The 19,474-nt window shown below is 32.3% G+C and overlaps 3 protein-coding genes across 11 annotated transcripts in view; 2 read left to right on the top strand and 1 right to left on the bottom strand.

Moving 5' to 3' along the window:
- The window catches only part of LOC123913226 (putative disease resistance RPP13-like protein 1), a 52,458-nt gene extending 35,258 nt beyond the window's left edge, over window positions 1-17,200 (top strand). For 4 of the 9 annotated variants that reach the window (XM_045963871.1, XM_045963868.1, XM_045963869.1 and 1 more), the window contains 3 exons: window positions 15,192-16,152; window positions 16,252-16,349; window positions 16,768-17,200. In XM_045963871.1, coding sequence (XP_045819827.1) covers window positions 15,192-16,139 — 948 coding nt within the window. In that variant the 3' untranslated portion in view covers window positions 16,140-16,152; window positions 16,252-16,349; window positions 16,768-17,200. Of the gene's footprint in view, window positions 1-9,156; window positions 9,737-9,867; window positions 9,938-12,766; window positions 16,153-16,251; window positions 16,350-16,767 lie in introns of those variants that run through there. The other 5 variants (XM_045963873.1, XM_045963875.1, XM_045963876.1 and 2 more) reach the window with 5 other exon arrangements.
- Window positions 197-2,105, top strand: LOC123913229 (putative disease resistance protein At3g14460). The gene is made up of 3 exons (XM_045963880.1): window positions 197-985; window positions 1,300-1,384; window positions 1,886-2,105. Exon 1 carries the CDS (start codon window positions 211-213, stop codon window positions 970-972), a length of 762 nt encoding a protein of 253 aa, XP_045819836.1. The 5' UTR covers window positions 197-210; the 3' UTR covers window positions 973-985; window positions 1,300-1,384; window positions 1,886-2,105.
- A 118-nt stretch (window positions 17,201-17,318) lies between the features above and the next one.
- LOC123913231 (NADPH:quinone oxidoreductase-like) lies at window positions 17,319-19,345 on the bottom strand. Its single transcript, XM_045963881.1, has 3 exons — window positions 19,140-19,345; window positions 18,707-18,898; window positions 17,319-17,743 (listed from the first exon to the last, which is right to left on the bottom strand). Exons 1-3 carry the CDS (start codon window positions 19,216-19,218, stop codon window positions 17,439-17,441), a joined length of 576 nt encoding a protein of 191 aa, XP_045819837.1. The 5' UTR covers window positions 19,219-19,345; the 3' UTR covers window positions 17,319-17,438.
- Between the last annotated feature and the right edge of the window lie 129 nt (window positions 19,346-19,474).

Here is a 19,474-nt window from a genome sequence, read left to right on the forward strand (position 1 = left end):
ATGTCCAGAATTGAAAAGGATTCCGCCTCAACACCTTCCTTCTTTACAAAAATTTGAGATAAGTTATTGCAACAAGTTGGAGGAATGTTTATGTCTTGAAGGATCTCCTTTGCTTAAAGAGGTTTCTATAAAAAAATGTTCCAAATTGAAAAGGGCCCCCTGCCTCAACACCTTCCTTCTTTACGAAAATTGAAGATAAGTGATTGTGAAATGATGGAGGCATCAATTCCCAAGGGTGATAGTATGATAGAGTTACATCTTGAGAGATGTGATCGGATTTTGGTAAATGGATTCTCCACAGGCTTGCAAATGTTTGTCCTTAAGGGAAATCGGTATACCCAATTCTCCATGGAGCAAACTTCACTAAATTGTACCTTTATAGAAAATCTCTCCATCTCTTTAGATTTGCGTTTCAATAATCTTACAATAAGAGGATACTCCTCCTCCTTGCCTTTTTCACTACATCTGTTCACCAATCTTGAATATCTCTATTTGTACCATTGCCCACAGTTGGAATCATTTCCAAGGGGAGGTTTGCCTTCCAACTTGATCAGACTTGAAATAAAGAATTGCCCAAAACTGATTGGTTCGAGAGAGGAGTGGGGTTTGTTCCAACATAATTCTTTGAGACGGTTCAGTGTCAGTGATGAGTTTGAAAACGTGGAGTCCTTCCCAGAGGAGAATCTGCTGCCACCAACTCTTGAGTATCTTAGTTTGTATAATTGTTCAAAGCTAAGAATAATGAACAACAAGGGTTTTCTCCACCTCAATTCTCTCAGATTTCTATGTATAAGAAACTGCCCTAGTCTTGAGAGCTTGCCAGAGGAGGCTCTACAACAACTCAGCTCTCAATTGTGGATTAATGAATGTCCATTAATTAGGGAGAAGTACAAAAAGGAGGGAGGAGAGCGTTGGGATACAATTTGTCACATCCCTGAAGTGAAGATTGACTGGATTGACCAGCACGAATGAGATGTGGCCCCAGGCAATTACAACCAACCCATGTGTTAATTATCTCTTTATTTATTTATTTATTTATTTTGACTCTCTATTTGATGTTGAACCGGGACAATGTATCTAAAAGATTCCTACCTCCAACACAAAGCAAAAATATGTTAATTCCACCAATTTTTCACTATGATTTTCAGTTTGTTGGGTAATCAAGATTATTGTATAATCTTCATTGTAACATTATTTTAAAGGGAATTTTTAATTTTTTGTTTTTTAATCATCCTTTTGCACCTTCATTTATTTTTTTGAAATGAATGTCTTCTGAAAACAATAGTGTTTTTTTATCAGTGTTCTGTGACCATGACATACCCTTGCCATCGCCAATGCCATGAAGCACATGCAGGATTCTGTTGCAGGTCCCTCATTTGAATAGGTGAATGATGAATTTCTTTCATAACCGTTACATTAAATAAAAACTGTGTAAATAAAACAATGAATTTGAATAGCACAAATAAGATACCGCAGGCAAGTACAACCCATATATGATACGTTAAAGTTTCCTTAACTAGTAATTTTTGTTTTGGGGCATACTGAACAGTAGCAAGTGTGATATGTGATCCTCATCACAAGTTTTGCATAACATACAACTTATAGATTATCTAATTTCAGTTCTGCAGCCAGAAATTACTAACGATTAGTATGCTTTATTTTTTTACATAAAACAGAACACTATATGTTTGTCTGCTTTAAACTTTAACCACATGCTGTTATATCTGATATGTTTATTGAAATAAAAATGTCTGTACAACATGCTGCTATAACCACATTCTGGGCATACGTGTGATTATGGACATTCATGTTTGTCGTATATTGTTCTTAGGTCACATTATAGAAGTATTTATGAATTTCTTCTAAAGACAATGATCTGTTTTAGGACTTACGAAGAAGAAATCTGCATTAACATCCGGAGAAGAAATCTTCGAAACATACTCTCAAGGATCAAGTCATATATCTGCATTGTTTTAGCTTCCAGATGTAACACATAACCATTCTGCATCATTTTTTGAGAACAAGTTTGTTAATGATGATTGAATCAAGGAATGTGTAGAGTGAATTACTTTTTCTGAGTTTGTGAAAAAAATTATCTATCTGAATCACTGTGTCAGATGTTTGTGATTTGTACTAATTAACATGATAATTATAGGATTCCTTAACACAAACTTCTTGTAATATTGCTGCTACAGTCTTAATAATCTTTTCTGCATACTGTGACACCTTTTTTTGTAATATAAATTGCATCACATCATCTTTTCCCTACAAACATAATTAATGATAACATATAATGATCTCTCTGGCACAAAATCTTAATTGTGTGAAACACTTTTAGTATCGGAACTTGTTGAGTAAATGTCCCCAATTCTTCAAGTGGTAATATATGTCTCACCATTACTTTAACCAAATATTCTTAAACGAAGTGTAGTAATAAAAGTAACTGTATTTATCTTCACTTTCATTTTCAGTGATGTATAAAACTGTTGCATAAGACTGTTGAAGTGTCATTGTAATTGGTAAAAATTGCGAAATTATACATTGAGCTCTAACTAACTTTGTAACTCTCTAACCAAATTATATTTTAAAAGTTATTCAAATTGTTCAAATGACAATAAAAGATCAAAATTAAAAGTAATTTGCTCAAAAAGAGCGGTCTCTAGTTCATGTTCATCCAGAAAAAGACTAACAACTTCAAGAATACTAACTATATAGATCATGTTCATCTCTACTAATATCCTACATTTTCGTCGCATGGTACGCTTCGATGCGTACCATGGGAGTACCGCACGTGTACCAGTATCCGGTACCAGTACTCTCTCAAATGGAGTACCCATGTACTACATTGATAACTAGAATGTAGTACATGGGTAGACTTTCTTAGACTTGACAAAGACTTGCCTCCATATTTGACCGTCTATAATTCGGCTAAATCTTAATTTGGCTGTTGGTAACAACTTAATTATTTTTGGTGTAAACAATAAGGGATAATTTCTCAATTCTTTCTTTTGGTGCAATATACTAACAATAATAAATCACTGGTAAAAAAAATAATGCAATTATTTTTGGCTGTTTGTAAGGAAGTCATAAATGGTGCTAACTGGTCATGGTCATGGGGTCCTTCATAACTATACTTTAATCATTTGCTCTCAAAACTCTTTGTGGTCCATTTCTTTCAGCTTTCTTCGAAGCTTCATTTTTCAAACTTCGGTGCTCGTTGTTTGATACAAAACTATTCTTTATTATACAGCACTAAACAGTTTTAGAAACCAAACCCCTCAATTTACAATGTTGTTTTCTATAAAAGTACCACGTAAGAAAGTGTAAAAAGTTACAAGTTCAAATACTACTTTAAATAACATTTTTTAAAAAAGTTATAAGCTAAGTTTTTTTATCAAGCAAGCTTATAAATTTATTTGATAAAATAAAATATGTTTTACAAAAAGTTTTCTTTTCAAACTTATAATTTTTTTTTAGATGCTATTCAGGGACGGACTTGGAGGAGGGCAAGCAGTGGCCAAGGTCCCCCTTCTCTTCATTTACATACATACATATACATAATATATCATATATATTATTTATCATTTACATTATATAAATAAGAATTTAATTGATATGTATTTACGGTGTAAAAATATTTATATTGTCGAACAATTATAAGTGTTGAGTTATTAAAACTATAACATTTTAATTAACAAAAAATTAGTTGTTTCAAGTGGTGAGTTTTGGGTCTCTTAAGTAAGTGGTCAAAAGTTTGATATTTGGCTCTTGCGTATGAATAAAATTCGATTGAGGGGAAGAATTCATTTTTTGTGCCCCACATATTTCTCGGAGGCAATTAGTCATCAATAACCATTAAACAAGAACTTCGTAAATATAACACGATAACATAAAAAAATTACATGGACAGTGTAACAGAAAAATCTACATTCACTTTTATTATTTCACTATTTTACGGCCCCTGATGTGATAAGCTTCTGGATCCGTATTTGATGCTATTTCAAGACGTTTGAGCTTATAACTTATAATTTTTTATCTTTTATTTTAATTTTAACTTCTAACCGAAAACAATTGAATTAATCAGTCACTCAAATCCTTACCAAAAAAATAAAAATTACTCACTCTAATTTTACTGCGAGTTAAACCACACCCCCCATTTTCCTTGCAAGTGATGGGAAGGTGTGATCAGTGTATATTTTTTTTTTGGTATTCGTGATCAGTGTATATTAATATATGGTCAAGTTGAAACAAATCATTCATTTTCTACTTCTTAATATTTTGGTCTGTGAGTTGTATCGAAAAGGTACTTCATTTTCTACCTCTATGTAAAATTATAGGTAAAATTATTACTATTTTCTTTATTATTTTTAATTATTTTATTTTGAATGTATTTATTCCTTTTATTTATAGTGACAAAAGTTTGACTTTATAATTTTTTTATCTTTAGATGAAGTGGTAAATCCACTTAAATTAAACTTACATAACTGTGAGATACCGAGTTCGAATTCGGATCACGATGTCCAACCTAATAATTTTGGCATTTTTTTTCCAGTTGAGTTAGGACTTATGAGACTTTAATTTTATAATTAGCAGAGAACTAGAGACACGGTTCAAATCTCTTTGCCCTCCATTTTATTTAATCAGATGCCCCTAATTAGTTACAAATTTATCTTAATTATATGATAATTATTTTCCTTCACCTCACACAATCATTATTTCCCTTTCCCAAATCATTATTTTCCTACACAGTCACAAAGAAGAAAATAGGGTTTGATACAACCAATTTCATCTTTTTATAAAAAAATATTAGTTCTTATAAATCTTTCTTTTTGTATGTTAATCGTTTGGCTGCACCTGAAGCTGATTTACATTGCCTGAGCACCTACCTTTTCATGATGTTTGAGTATAATAGCATCATACACTATCCCAAATTTTTATGGTGATGGATGGCTATGGTTATCCAACTCGACCACTACTCTAAAATTTATTGTGCTATGTGTACAAACAAAAGGAAAATTACCGTACATGACTCAATTGGGTGAGCATATATATTTATTGGAGGTAGAGATGATTGTTTAATGAGAAATCCTATTTTTTTCTTTGTGACGGGGCAAAGGAAAGATTGTGTGGGGTGAAAAAAATAATGATCATATAAGATAAATTTGTAATTAATTAGGGTTATTAAATTAAGGTGAGGTCTACTCTATCCTTTCATAAATTGAGAGTATATGTCATCCAATCCAACCAAAAAATTGGGTTGGGTCGAACATCCCAATTTTATGTGTTTTGTTTGGAGATGAGAAAAATTAGAGGTGTATATGGATTAGGCAAATCCGGTCGATCCGGTCAACCCACCCAATCCAATAAAAAAATTAGGTTGGGTCGGGCAAGTGCGTGAATATGGATTTTAAAAATGAAAAAATCCATTAAAAAATCGGGTTATAGGTACAACCGGACCCAACCCAAAAAATCCATTGACCCACTAGTGCTATGTTTTTTGAAATATTTTTTTATGAAAATACTAAAGATTTTGTCATTTGATCGTTAAATATTTTTAACAAGTTATACTATTTTTTAAGAAAATAAAAGGATTTGTGTCAAAAAAAAAAAGGATTGAATAATTTTTATAAACAAATATGATAATTCATGACACTATTTTAAAAATAAAATAAAAAGATTAAATAATTTTCATAAACAAATATGATGATTCCAAACAAAGACCCAATCAAAACTAAAATATATAATGGTCTCTTACGTTTATTTTAGGTTTCAAGTTAGTCGTTTTCGTTAGTTTCGTCACTAACACCGTTTGAATAGTACACATGTCAGTGTGTCCAAGTGCCACGTGTCAGTCCACATATCCAAATTGATTGCTACATGTTACAAAATTGAAAAAAAGCAAAAAAAGTCATTTGGATATCATACTATCAAACCGATAAATTAGTGGGTTTACGCAAAAAATAAGTGATTATTTTCTATAGTGAAAAAATGTTACATTATTTTCTAGAAAATACAATGGTTGAATTATTTTTAAGAAAAATATGATGATCTGTCATTTAGATATTTAGTATAAAAAAATAGAAAAATAATTTAGGTAACCCACTGCCAATCCAATCCAACCCGAAAATTAGTGAATTTATCTAACCCGGTCCAAAGTTATAACGGGTGGTTATTTTACTAGACCCAATCCGAAATACCATATGTTAGGGCTGAGCAAATAAACCGGACCCGCTCAAAACCCGAGTAGTCCGACAGAAAATGAAGGAAACGGGTCGGTTTTAAATGGGCCACGGGTTAACAATCTGCGTTTAGTAGTCTTACATGGATATCAGTGGGCGGGTGCGGGTGTGGATTTTTCAATCCATTGATACTCAGGCCCGACCAAATTAATACTCCCTCCGGACACAAATATAAGAAAAAAAACCGTTTACGCGGTGTTTGAGAAATTTAGTTAAGTGTAGTTAATTTTCTTGATTTAATGCAAAACATGAGTTAAATTTACTATAATACCCTTTGAAAAATGATTTATGCCTTGGAAATCACATAAACTTTTGAAAAGTGAAATAATTAAATAAGGGTATATTAGGAATAGTACTATTAATTAGTTTAAAAGTAGCTGACTTTTGCTTATACTTGTGTCCAAAATTTGAAGTGTTTTTTTTTTCTTCTTATATTTGTGTCCGGAGGGAGTACAAGTTATATGTATACTGTATATTGTCTTAGAGTTTAATAAATAGGCATCAATGGTGTAAAATGTTTTTACACGATCGTCAAATAAACAACTACTATCATTTTGTCATGTCATATCAAAAAAATGAAGTGAAGTAAAGTGATGTGAAGGAAAATATGGTAGGCATTAGTTGACAATATAATTATTTTACATTATCATATAATGTATATTCCTTTTTCACATTACTTATCTATGACAGGTTTTAACCTACCATAACCACATGGCTACATACTTGTACTTTTTCTGTAAAAATTAAAACTAGTACATGTCTTGAGTCCCACAAAACCACCGAAGTTCTCACTATTTCCAATGTCTACTAATTGATTCCAAATACCACATAAGTCCAGAATTTGAATACTATTGTAATAATTAATTATATTCAGATATACCAAACACTTCTCTTTCTTTTTACATGTCGTAAAGAATAAAGAATTTGTTGCGAATTCGTTAATAAAATTACACTAATATGAAATTTGATGTGTGAAACAATTGAATCAAACAATCAATATATGAAGTAGATAGAGATGATGATAACAAATAATTCAAAAGCATGTAAACAAATAAAAGAGAAGAGACACAAATCTTTGTTTATCTAGTTCGGTCAAAATAACCTAGTCTGGGGGAGAGAGCAGCCCCTTCGTTCAACTATAATCAAATAGTCACCTTACAAGAAGAAACCCCAAATTGGGTTACGAGGATTAATTCTAGTTCTACCCAAAAACCAGAATATCTTCCTGTGGCTAGGAGACTCAATTTGACCTACTCTACCCAAGGTGAAGAACAAACAATAACTCTTTGCCCTAGAATTATACCAAAAGAAAATCCTTTTGTTCTCTCTCTAAAACCCTAGCCTTTGATGTTGGCAAATCCTTATTGTTCCTTTCACTCTTATTTTTCTATGAATAAAGTGATCCCTATTTATAGAAAAATATATGCCTTTTTATTTTAAACAAATCTTCTTTAAAATAAATCAAATCTAAGTCAAAAGAAACTAATTTTTCCACAAAATCAGCAAAAAGTATTCTGCTGGCAGCGCACTTGCGCCTAGCGCAGCAGCCAGAAAGAATCCCCAATATTGCAAAACAATTGCGCCTAGCGCAGGCCACAACTCCCACTCCTGGACCTGTTTTCCGACTTTGTGTGACCGAGATTTCAAGGCATATTCAACAATTCTCCATTTTGCCTTTAAATCGATGGTGATCCCATCAACCACCGTGCTGCTCTCTCTCCATCTTGAACCTCTATTCAAGATTACCGGCCAAGTCCAAGTCCCACTTGAACCTTGACCTAGGCACCATCCTCCACTTGCTTCCCACAAGTTGTTCCTCACCTTCATCCCTCGGAATGCTTTCCGCTCTCATGAAGATCTTGCCTCCCAGTACCATAGGATGTTTGGTAGCACCCACAAGATTCACCGCACCCTCTTCAGGCCCCGGAGCAGCTAAGTTCGTCCTCCTGAAGAAACGCTTGTTCCCCACTATCATCGGCGTTTTAGATAGCCCAACAAGCTTCACCATCCTTCGACCCCCGGAATGCCTTCCGTCCTCTCGAAGTATTGCTTGGCTCCAAACCCACTCTGGAATTTTAGGCGGTTCCACAAGCTGCAACATCAAACTCCCCTTACATCCAACTACCTCCAGCAGTCCTATAAGTTCCCTAGTTTGATCACTGTTGCTTTCAATTGTCTCCTTGAAGATCCTCAGGTCTTGCACTTCTTCAGCTACAATTGAAACATAACCCACAAGGTCTCCATGGTCATCCCCCTTTGGTTCAACAATACCACCCCCCTCCCTATCTCCGATTAGATAGTCAAGAGCTAATATTGACTGTCTACCACTATTGGAAGACTCCACCTCAAACTGAGTTTCTACCAAAGTATATCCACCATGATCTCCACATTGTAACAAGCAAGACCTCTCCAACTCCTCTGAAACAACCACCCCGAAATCCCCTAACTCTCCACCGTCACGAGCATCATCACTAGACACCACTAGTGCCTCTCCATGCTCATAACCCTCATACTCCGATGAGCCTTCAAAAACATGAGCAGAATTATCGTCCTTCAACTCCGGACAATCCCTCTTGAAGTGACATTTCTTTTGACAATGGAAACAACTCTACTTGTCACCGCCCTTTCCTTTAGCTTTCCTACCTCTACCTCTCCCACTTGAAACGTTTAAGGCATCCACAATATATATTTTCCTTATTAATATACTTAACTATTATCCGAAGACAGTATTTAACACAATATATATTTATATACATGTGTATAAAAAAAATATAAAAAATCTGGTGTGGCTGAAACCACAACCCTTAATGCATCTTTCCCGACATATGCCCCACATGAATTTAAAATTATCACTTTTGAATTTTATTTCAGTTTTATTATAAGAAACATTTCTTATAAGTTATCATAGAACTAGTATCATAAATTATAAATGTCAAAATCAAGTTTCATGTATAATATATTCTATAGTAAATTCAAATAATCATCACGATAGAAAAATAAACAATGATTCAAAATCATTAACATTTTACGTAACTTAATTTCCTCCATGAACAATTATCAACTTACAATAATTTTAAAATATCCAACCAATCTTATTATCATTATAAGCAAGAAATTAACGATAACTTTCATATTACTATCATACATATATAATATGTCATCACTTTTAAATTCAATAACTTCTTGCACAAAATAATAATAACGCAATAATATGCATTTCATATTTTGACAATTCATACACTACTTTTATGTTAAAAGAAGATCGCTTAAAAGCATTTTCATAAATCAAACTTACTTATTTACTCACTCAATTTCCTTACAAGTGATGGGAAGGTGCTATCTTTATGTGTGGTGTGTGGAAAGACCTACTATTAAGGATATGGTCAAAGACCTCCTATCATTCATTTTTGATTTGTGCTTCCTCTAAGTCTTTCTTTGGGAGATCTCTCTCTACAGCTTCCTTTGTTTCTTTGTTTGTTTCCAAACAATTAATTCAAGTAATTTTTCTCTCTAAATATTAATTAATTAGTAAACACATTTTACTCATCATAAATAACTTCCGTTGGTAGTTTTCATGTTATATTACCTGTTAAATCTTTCTCTAAATCTCTCTCTCTTTTCTTTGCAGATCTTAGTTTGTGTTTTTCTGACAAAAAAAGATCTCAGTTTGTTTGTTTGTTTGTTCTCACACTTTCAGGTAAATCTCTTCTCTTCCTTTGTTAACAAAAGTTAAGCTTTTAAATTATCTATTTGTCCCACAACAACAGATTCATAAACTTGTACAAAAATGAGAGAATCAACCAGTAATGCTAAATAGAAATAAAAAGCATTACTTTACTGGAGAGTAAACTGGAATTTGCTCATTTTACAAGATAAATACTATTAACAATATTTAGAATTTTATGTAAAGAAAAAAATCACTTTTTTCCCACTGGTTTTATTTAAGGAGTGTTTGCCTGTTTGTTAATTGGATGCATTTGTTTTTTAAAGCTTTAAAAAAATATCGCTTTTGACAAAATAATTTTATAAAAATACAATTAAAATGATAAAATTCAGTTTTAAAGACAAAATTGGATTTTTTCTTAAACAAATCTCATATAATTCCACCCATTATAGATTTTAATTGTTTTTTTTATATATTTTTAAAAATATTTTTATGTAAATTTAATTAAAGGTAGTAAAAGTAACTTACAATTCAATTGTTTGAAATTAAAAGAATAATTTAGCATTTAATAACTCATATATTCATGTTAGAGATTTTCGACTCGGATCCTCTCCAATTTTTTCCTCATGTTTTCTCTCATTTTCTTAATCTAAGGGATGATAAATTACAAAAAATAAAAATACACTTAAATAGAGAGAATCAACCATTAAATTAAAAAAAAAAAAAGAAGAGAAAACATGAGAGAAAGATTGGAGAGGATCCAAATCTAGAGATTTAAAATAGCTACTTAAAATACCTTATTAGTTTACGGATTTTTTGAAATTTTATTAGAGTATTTTTTTTGGTGAATAAATTTTATTAGAGTTTAAAATAGTACTCCTTTTGCCAAAAAATAGTACTCTTTTCAAAATCGCATAGGGCTCTTGTGGACCCAATAATGAAGTGTATGTTTGGTTTCAATTCTGGAGCATCCAGAATTGATTCTGGACGTGTAAAATTGATTCTGACTTGTTTGGTTTCTCAAAAGTAGAATTGATTCTGCCTCCAGAATTGATTCTACTTGAAGCTAGAAATTGTAGCTTCTGATTCTAGAATTGATTTTTACACTCAAATTTTTTGTTCAACTCACTTTTTCATGAATATATCCAAACATAAACCACTTCAGCTTAAAATCAATTTTGGCCAGAATCAATTTTACAGAATCAATTCTGCCAAAATCAATTCTCTCCGCCGCAGAACCAAACACACGCGAAGTATGATGAGTGGTTTCAAACAGTGACAAAGACTTTTAGAGTTATTGCTGGGACACAACTTGTGTTTAAAATTGTACTACTTATGTTTTTTGCATGTGCTGCTGTCTCCTTTTTATGTTTAGGTTTATGAAATTGATTTTTCTATGTTAAAATTATAAAGTTTTGGTCTTTCAGTTAAATTTTTATATTTAAAAATAATGATTTAATATATTTTAAATTATATTATATATTGCGTCAAATAAAGAATAATGTAGACATTCAATAACTTAAATATAGCTTAACAAAAATAAGTTTAAATAGCTATTTGAAATAGCTTCTTCTTAGTTTACAGAATTTTTGAAATTTTATTGGAGTTTAAAATATTGCGTTAAAAAAAATACATGTGGCATACAATCTGATAGTAGTGAAAACTCAACTCTTCAAAAACGTGGATTGCAATTTAAAAAATTATTTATATTTATAATTTAATCTTTCAAATTACAAGCCCGTTGTCTCAAATAGATTAATTTTGACATTCAATAACTTATATTATTCATGTTAGAAATTATATAAGTCAAAAAAAATGTTAGAGATTTTATCTTAATAAAAATAACATTTTTTAATATGATAGTATCTCTTAAAAATAATTTTTGTGAAAGTTTAATTATGTACGTTGAACTTTAAAAATAGTCTTATATAATGAAACAGCAAAATTTGCTGAAAATATCTCAATAATGAAGTATGATGAGTGGTCTCAAACAGTAACAAAGACTTTAGAGTTATTGCTGATTTGCCTTTAAAGTTTCATGAGGGGACTATGCCTTACCCCAAAGAAAACTATAACAAACCACATTAAAATTAATTCATTTAAATTTTGAGATATTGCGTAAGATTTTATCGAGGGTTTAAAAATTTCAGTTAACTTTTTGGGGACCTAAAACATGTGATTTTTTATGAACTAAGAACAAAACAAAAACATGTGATTTTTTTTTGTATTTTCTTAAGAAAATTATAAATTTAATCACAAATAGTAAAAGTTATTTCAAATTTATTTGTTTTAAATTAATAGAGTAATTTTGATATTCATTAACTTATATATTCATGTTAGAGATTTTAACTTAATAAAAATAACATATATTTTTTTAAAAATGATATCTCTTAAAAATACTAATTTTTATGAAAAACTATTTAAAATAGTTTCTTATTTTGGAGATTTTTTAAAATTTTATTATTCAAAATAAGTTGTAATAAAATACTTAAAATAACTTTTTACGAGAAGCTATTTTTAAACTAATTTTTCTTTCTTTTGTTTCAAAAAAAAAATACCAATTTTTCTTTTGATGCATTTTTGAAAAATTGATTTGTTAAAAAAATTCCCCATATAAACGGTACACTATACATTATACAAATCATTTTTTAGATAAGCTAAAAAAAATGGAGAAGAGCATCCATCATTCTAATATTCATTTTCAAAGTAACCGACAAATTTTTCATTTTTGGGGTTATATGTTTTTTTTTGGGGTTATATGTTAATGGTATAATATACCTATAATTTATTGATTATTCTGTAGATGTTACTATTAAAGTTTATAATTCTTCTTGTTTCATTTAATTTAATATTACTTGACATAAATAACACATTTCCATCTTGCAGTGTGGCTTTAAGACTTGTGCTTCAGATTCAATATCATGGCAGAGTTGGTTGCTGGGGCATTTCTTTCTTCCTCCTTTCAAGTCATTTTCGAGAAGATGGCTTCAGTTGATATCAGAGACTACTTTGGTGGTAATAAACTTGATGATTTGGTGAAAGAACTTGATATTAAACTCAATTCTATCAACCATGTCTTGGAAGAAGCAGAGATAAAGCAGTACCAAAACACACATGTGAAGAAATGGCATGATGAACTTAAACATGTTCTTTATGATGCAGACCAAATTTTGGATGAGATTGCTACTGATGCAATGCTGAATAAGATGAATGCTGAATCTGAACCTGTTACCAATATTATATCCGGCATCTGGTCATCTTTAACTCCAAATCCATTTGAATCTAGGATCAATCAAGTACTGGAGAATCTCCAATTACTTGCAGATCAAAAGAAAGATTTGGGATTGGAAGATGGTCCTTGTGCTAGTAAAGAAGGCTTAGTCAGTTGGAAACCTTCAAAAACATTGTCAACTACAGCTCTTGTCGATGAGTCAACCATATATGGTAGAGAAGTTCAGAAGGAAGAACTTATCAATCTTTTACTTGAAGGCAATGACAGTGGCAACAAAGTTCCAATAATCAGCATAGTTGGTTTAGGAGGGATGGGGAAAACCACCCTAGCTAAGCTTGTGTGCAATGACAAGAAGATAAAGGAGCATTTTCAACTTCAAGCATGGGTCTATGTTTCAGAATCTTTTGATGTTGTTGGACTCACCAAAGCAATTCTCGAATCATTTAAGTTTTCTGCAAATGGTGAAAACTTGAGTCTACTTCATCAACAACTTCAGCACGAACTAACGGGAAAGAAATACTTGATTGTTTTAGATGATATCTGGAACGTGAATGCTGCCTGTTGGGAGGACTTGCTACTTCCGTTTAATCATGGATCTTCTGGAAGTAAGATTATTGTGACAACACGTGAAAAGAAGGTAGGGAATGTCCTGAATTCGAAGTTATTTGATTTACAACAATTGGACAAAAGCGATTGTTGGAGATTATTTGAGACACATGCATTTCATGGCAGGAATAAGTGCGAAAATCCAGAACTTGAATCAATTGGCAAGAAAATAGTCAACAAGTGTGGAGGGTTGCCTTTAGCTGTAAAAACACTGGCCCAACTCTTGCGAAGAAAATTCTCTGTACCTGAATGGACTAAGATATTGGAGACTGATATGTGGCGATTACCAGACGGGGTCAACATTAACCCAGTGCTGAGATTGAGTTATCATAATCTCCCTTCCAATCATAAGCGTTGTTTTGCTTATTGTTCTATAATTCCCAAAGGTTATAAGTTTGACAAAGGTGAATTAATCAATTATTGGATGGCAGAAGGTTTGCTGAAGTGTTGTGAAGCATACAACAGTGAAGAAGAGTTTGGTAGTGAAATTTTCAGCGATCTTGAGTCAATTTCATTTTTGCAACAATCATTTTCCTGCTGTGTGATGCATGATCTTGTTAATGATTTAGCAAAATCGGTGTCAGGAGAATTTTGTAAGAAAATAGATAGTGCTTGGGTGGAAGGTAACCTTGAAAGGACACGTCACATTTGGTGGTCTCTTGAATTAAATTGTGTTGATAAATTACTAGAGCCAATATGTGAAGTTAAGGGACTACGTAGTCTAATACTAGAAGGAGACCATGCTATGTTGATAAGCAACAAGGTGCAACGTGATCTGTTTTCAAGACTAACATGTTTGCGGATGTTAACATTTGGTGATTGTGGTCTGTCAGAGCTAGTTGATGAGATAGGCAATTTAAAACTTTTGCGATTCCTAGAGCTTGATGAGGAAAAGATTACAAGCCTACCTGATACCATATGTGCTTTGTACAATTTGCAAACCCTCTTGTTGCAACGGTGTGAGTTGACAGAGCTCCCTTCAAATTTTTCCAAGCTCATCAATTTACGTCATCTTGAACTTCCTTTTGGTTTAAAGAAGATGCCAAAGAATATGGGAAAGCTAAGCAAACTTCACACATTGAATTATTTTATTGTGGAAGAGCAGAATGGATCTGGTATTAAAGAATTGGCAAATATGAACAATCTTCATGGAACAATTAAAATTACAGGCTTGGGTAATGTCATTGATCATGTAGATGCTGCAAAAGCCAATTTGAAAGATAAGAAGTATTTAGAAGAATTACATATGGTGTTTGATGGCGGAAGAGAAGAAATGAATGAGTCGATTGTTGAAAGAAATGTATCTGTGTTGGAGGCTCTTCATCCAAATAGCAACTTGAAGAGGCTGACCATTGTAAACTACAATGGTAATTCTTTTCCAAATTGGCTAAGGGGTTCTGATTTACCCAACTTGGTATCTCTTAAACTGAAGAATTGTCTCAAGTTGGAGGAATGTTTATGTCTTGAAGGATCTCCTTTGCTTAAAGAGCTTTATATAAGTAAATGTTCCAAATTGAAAAGGGTCCCACTGCCTCAACACCTTCCTTCTTTACAAAAATTGTACATTTGTGATTGTGAAATGTTGGAAGCATCAATTCTCAAGGGTGATAGTATGATAGAGTTAGTTCTAGAGAGATGTTATTGGATTTTGGTAAATGAATTGCCGACTAGCTTGAAAAAGTTTGTCCTTTTGGGAAATCGGTATGTCGAGTTCTCCGATGAGCAAAATTTAGTTAACTGTACCATTCTTGACGAGTTGGAGTTTGATTTCAGAGGCTCTGTTGTAAAACGTCCCTCTTTAGATCTGCGTTGCTATAATTCTCTTTGTTATCTTACAATAAAAGGATGGGACTCTTCCTCCTCCTTGCCTCTTTCACTACATCTCTTCACCAATCTTGAACATCTCTGTTTGTACGATTGCCCACAGTTGGAATCATTTTCAAGGGGAGGTTTGCCTTCCAACTTGAGTTCACTAGAAATATCCAATTGCCCAAAACTGATTGGTTCGAGAGAGGAGTGGGGTTTGTTCCAACTCAATTCTTTGATTAATTTCACAGTTAGAAATCATGAGTTTGAAAACGTGGAGTCATTCCCAGAGGAGAATCTGCTGCCACCAACTCTTGTATCTCTTTGGTTGACTAATTGTTCAAAGCTAAGAATAATGAACAACAAGGGTTTTCTCCACCTCAATTCTCTAACATATCTACGGATTTACAAGTGCCCTAGTCTTGAGAGCTTGCCAGAGGAGGGTCTACAACAACTCAGCTCCCTTTCAATGTTGTGGATTAAGAAATGTCCATTAATTAGGGAGAAGTACAAAAAGGAGGGAGGAGAGCGTTGGCATTCGATTAGTCACATCCCTGAAGTGAAGATTGACTACATTGAGCAGCACAAATGAGATTTGGCCCCAGGCAAGTACAACCAACCCATGTGTTCATTTTCTCTTAATTATTATTATTAGTAATTCATTTTTGACATAATTAATAATAAGACTCTGTATTTCATGTTAGACTGTTGAGCTGTGACCTCTTTCTTGTTCCACCGACATGAAATACAGAACAAGAAATACAAGTGGTTAGCTACTTTGTTTGTATCGACCAATTACAAGGTTAGGATGTCATCTATGATTGTCATTTGTAGTTTTTCTTTTTTTATTTAATATTGTTTGGAAGAAGTGATTATTATTGTATAAATTCAATGTCTTTTCTAACTGTTGAGATGCTATTGCTCTTGAATTTATATCTAGACTATGATCTTTTCCATGAAAACTGTGTAAATAAAACAATGAATTTCAACTATTTTCTTATTGTACTTGCACCATGATTTAATCAAATTCCTTGTGGTTGATACTTGATAACATTCTGCACCAGCATATTTAAAATGGTCAGATCAAAACAATGAGTCATGACTATAGTTTGATGAACTGCAGTGTGGTGTTATGAAACTAATGGTTTTAGATTTGTTCCTATTTAATGAAAATGCTGATGCATACTTAATAATTGTTAAAAAATCTGGAATTGATGCAGGGTGCCGAAATAAAAAGGTAGAAGAATAGGAGGGAAATCTCAGTAGATGATGATAAAGAAAAAAAAAATCCCAGTTCAAAGAGTGCAAAGAACAAGAAATGAGTCAAAGGAACAATGTTAGTCAGCTATTGTTGAGTATGGCTCATAATCAATGTTAAGTGGGCAGCGTCAATTGAGCGGAACAAGAGAGACCTGTCCTTGGACCAAGCGCAAACGTTTGTTGTGGACTGGTGACTCGGGGTTTGGTTTAGTGATGATGTTGTAGTCAGACTGTAGTATTTAAATACAAGTTGTCGGAGATGTAGGCTATATTGGCTGAACTTAGTTACCAAACATCGTATGTTCATTGTTTGCGTTTATTGTTTCTTAAATCGTTTGTGCTTGAAGAAGAGTTTGGTCTGTTTATGGCTTATTATAAACTGATTTTCTCTTATGCAAAAGGAATAAAGAAAGACTTTTATGATTGGATGTGACAAGACTACTATTTCATAATGCATGGAATTTTAACTCACTTCAACATAACATGTTTATTAAAACAAGACAAAGCAATATAAATAAAAATTTCAATTGTAAATAAAAAACAAATAACATCAACTTATGCTAAAATCCAAATCTTTCTTAACATCCAAAGCTTGATGTATTTCAAACAATTAAAGTTACTGATAATTGTTTCAATTTTTGCCTTGAAGTTGAAGGGTGAATGCCTTCAAGGACAAAAGAATTTCCTTCAACTTATTTCTGGCATCTTCATCGATTAAGTCACCGTCACCGTTAAATTTTGCCGGAGGTTGGAATGCATTTAGGAAAAACTCGGGTTTATTAATGAAATGAAGATCGATGAAAACTCCAATTTGACGGAGATGATAATGTGATTTTGCGCCACCATGTCCTCCTCCAACACTCACTATCGCAGCAGGTTTACGAGCCCAAACATTTGGTGGTCTTGAAGCCCAATCAATTGCATTCTTTAGTGGAGCTAAAACAAAGACAATAATTAATTACAAAAAAGAAGATTATTTGTTTTTATAAATAACCAAATATGCATTTGAGTTCACTAAAGTGAGAAAAATATTTTGGAATAGTTGGTGACAAAATTACGAGAATGTATTTTAGAAAAATCATGATTTATCATGAATTTGTCCGAAAATATTAGCTATATGGTTTTTAAGTCAACATTTGAGATAATTTACTTAGTTGTTTAAAGTGAGATCCATATTATGTGATGATGGAAAAACACATGGTTAATGCTATTACAAGATCAAATCGGCCTTTTATATGAAATGTAACGTCTCTTATCAACTGAGCTAAGTTCATGAGGACGTTATATTATTCTATTTATAATGAAATATAAACAAAATGGTTAAAAAAAATAAATCAATGTATTTAGTCCGAGTTATGAACAAAATGCCTTTGACATTCTTATTTTTCTTATCATCCATATCGAACGGTAAAAAATCTCATTACTACGTGAATGTGTGCAGTCAATGACAGCCGGAAATTCGTGTTGTAATTTTCAAGCAATAGTTAGAATCTTGTGAAGAATCCTACCAATCACTACAAAGTATTCACATATACTAAGTCTTGCTTAAAACTAAATCATACACACCACAAAACCATTTTATAAATTAAACTATTGGATTTAGTCTAGTGGTGAGGGGTTTAAGTAGTACGCATGAGATATTAGGTTCAATGCTCGTTGAATATTGTAAACAATTTTTTTTTAAATAAAAACCATTTTATAAATTAAATAAAAGTTTAAAACAGATTGTTCATTTTGCTGTTTGTTCATGATAAAAGTTAAAGGAACAAAAAAGAAGAAGAAAAGAAACAAAACAGAATATGACACATCGAATAGCACTTTGATAAGTTTGATTGTCAAAGGTTGAAAAGAAAAAGACAATAATACCCCACATGAACATGATGTTTTATTGTTTATTACCTGAGACAGAGTAATTATATTCTGGAGAAGCAAAGAGAAAGCTATCAGCTCCAAGAATCTTTTGACGAAAGGCTTCAACTTCAGCTGGATAAGTCCCTTCTTTCTCAAGATCAGTATTCAACAATGGTAGGTTTGAAATATCAACATATTCAACTTCAACACCCTCAACCACACTTTTGCTCAGCTCAATAGCTACCCTCAAAAATCAATATTAATAATTAAAATCAAATTAAAAAAAATAAAACAATCAATATATCAATCAAATTAAAAGAAAATAAAAGTGTGTTGTAAAAAGTAGAAACCGATCCGTAAGTCCTAACTTAACTGACAAATGCTAAAATTATTAGACCGGATATATGACATGTCCTATTTAAATGTGCGAGTTTCACGTGGTATTTATAATTCCGTTAAAGAAAAAGAGTAAGGAACGAACCAGAACGGATGAGACCAGTGTTGTAAGAAGCTTTACGGAGAGAACCAGAAAGTGCAACAACCTTAATGAGACCAGACATATTGTTTTGTTTGTGAATTAGTACTAATACTAATGTGTTTGTGAATTAGTGAGATTTGTGATTTGGAAAAGAAGAGGATATTAAGGTGGTTATATAGAAATGAGAATGGTGTGTGTGCCCCAATAATACAAAAGTGGCGAATTAAATTCGAGATTGGGGGCTTTTAATATTATAATCAAGCTGATGTTATGCATTACGTAGTGCTGATGATATTAATATATTAATAAAGAGAAAGAAAGATTCAACGAAGAAGACC

The sequence above is a fragment of the Trifolium pratense genome, linkage group LG3 (genome assembly GCF_020283565.1).
Source record: "Trifolium pratense cultivar HEN17-A07 linkage group LG3, ARS_RC_1.1, whole genome shotgun sequence".
Lineage (NCBI taxonomy): Eukaryota > Viridiplantae > Streptophyta > Magnoliopsida > Fabales > Fabaceae > Trifolium > Trifolium pratense.

Excerpts from the sequence above, each read along its gene's own strand:
- LOC123913229 (XM_045963880.1), top strand. The coding sequence starts at position 211 with ATGATGGAGGCATCAATTCCCAAGGGTGATAGTATGATAGAGTTACAT.
- LOC123913231 (XM_045963881.1), bottom strand. The coding sequence starts at position 19,218 with ATGTCTGGTCTCATTAAGGTTGTTGCACTTTCTGGTTCTCTCCGTAAA. Across the intron at positions 18,899-19,139 it reads CACTGGTCTCATCCGTTCTG|CTATTGAGCTGAGCAAAAGT; the intron begins GTTCGTTCCTTA and ends TTTTGAGGGTAG. Across the intron at positions 17,744-18,706 it reads ATATAATTACTCTGTCTCAG|CTCCACTAAAGAATGCAATT; the intron begins GTAATAAACAAT and ends TCTTTGTTTTAG.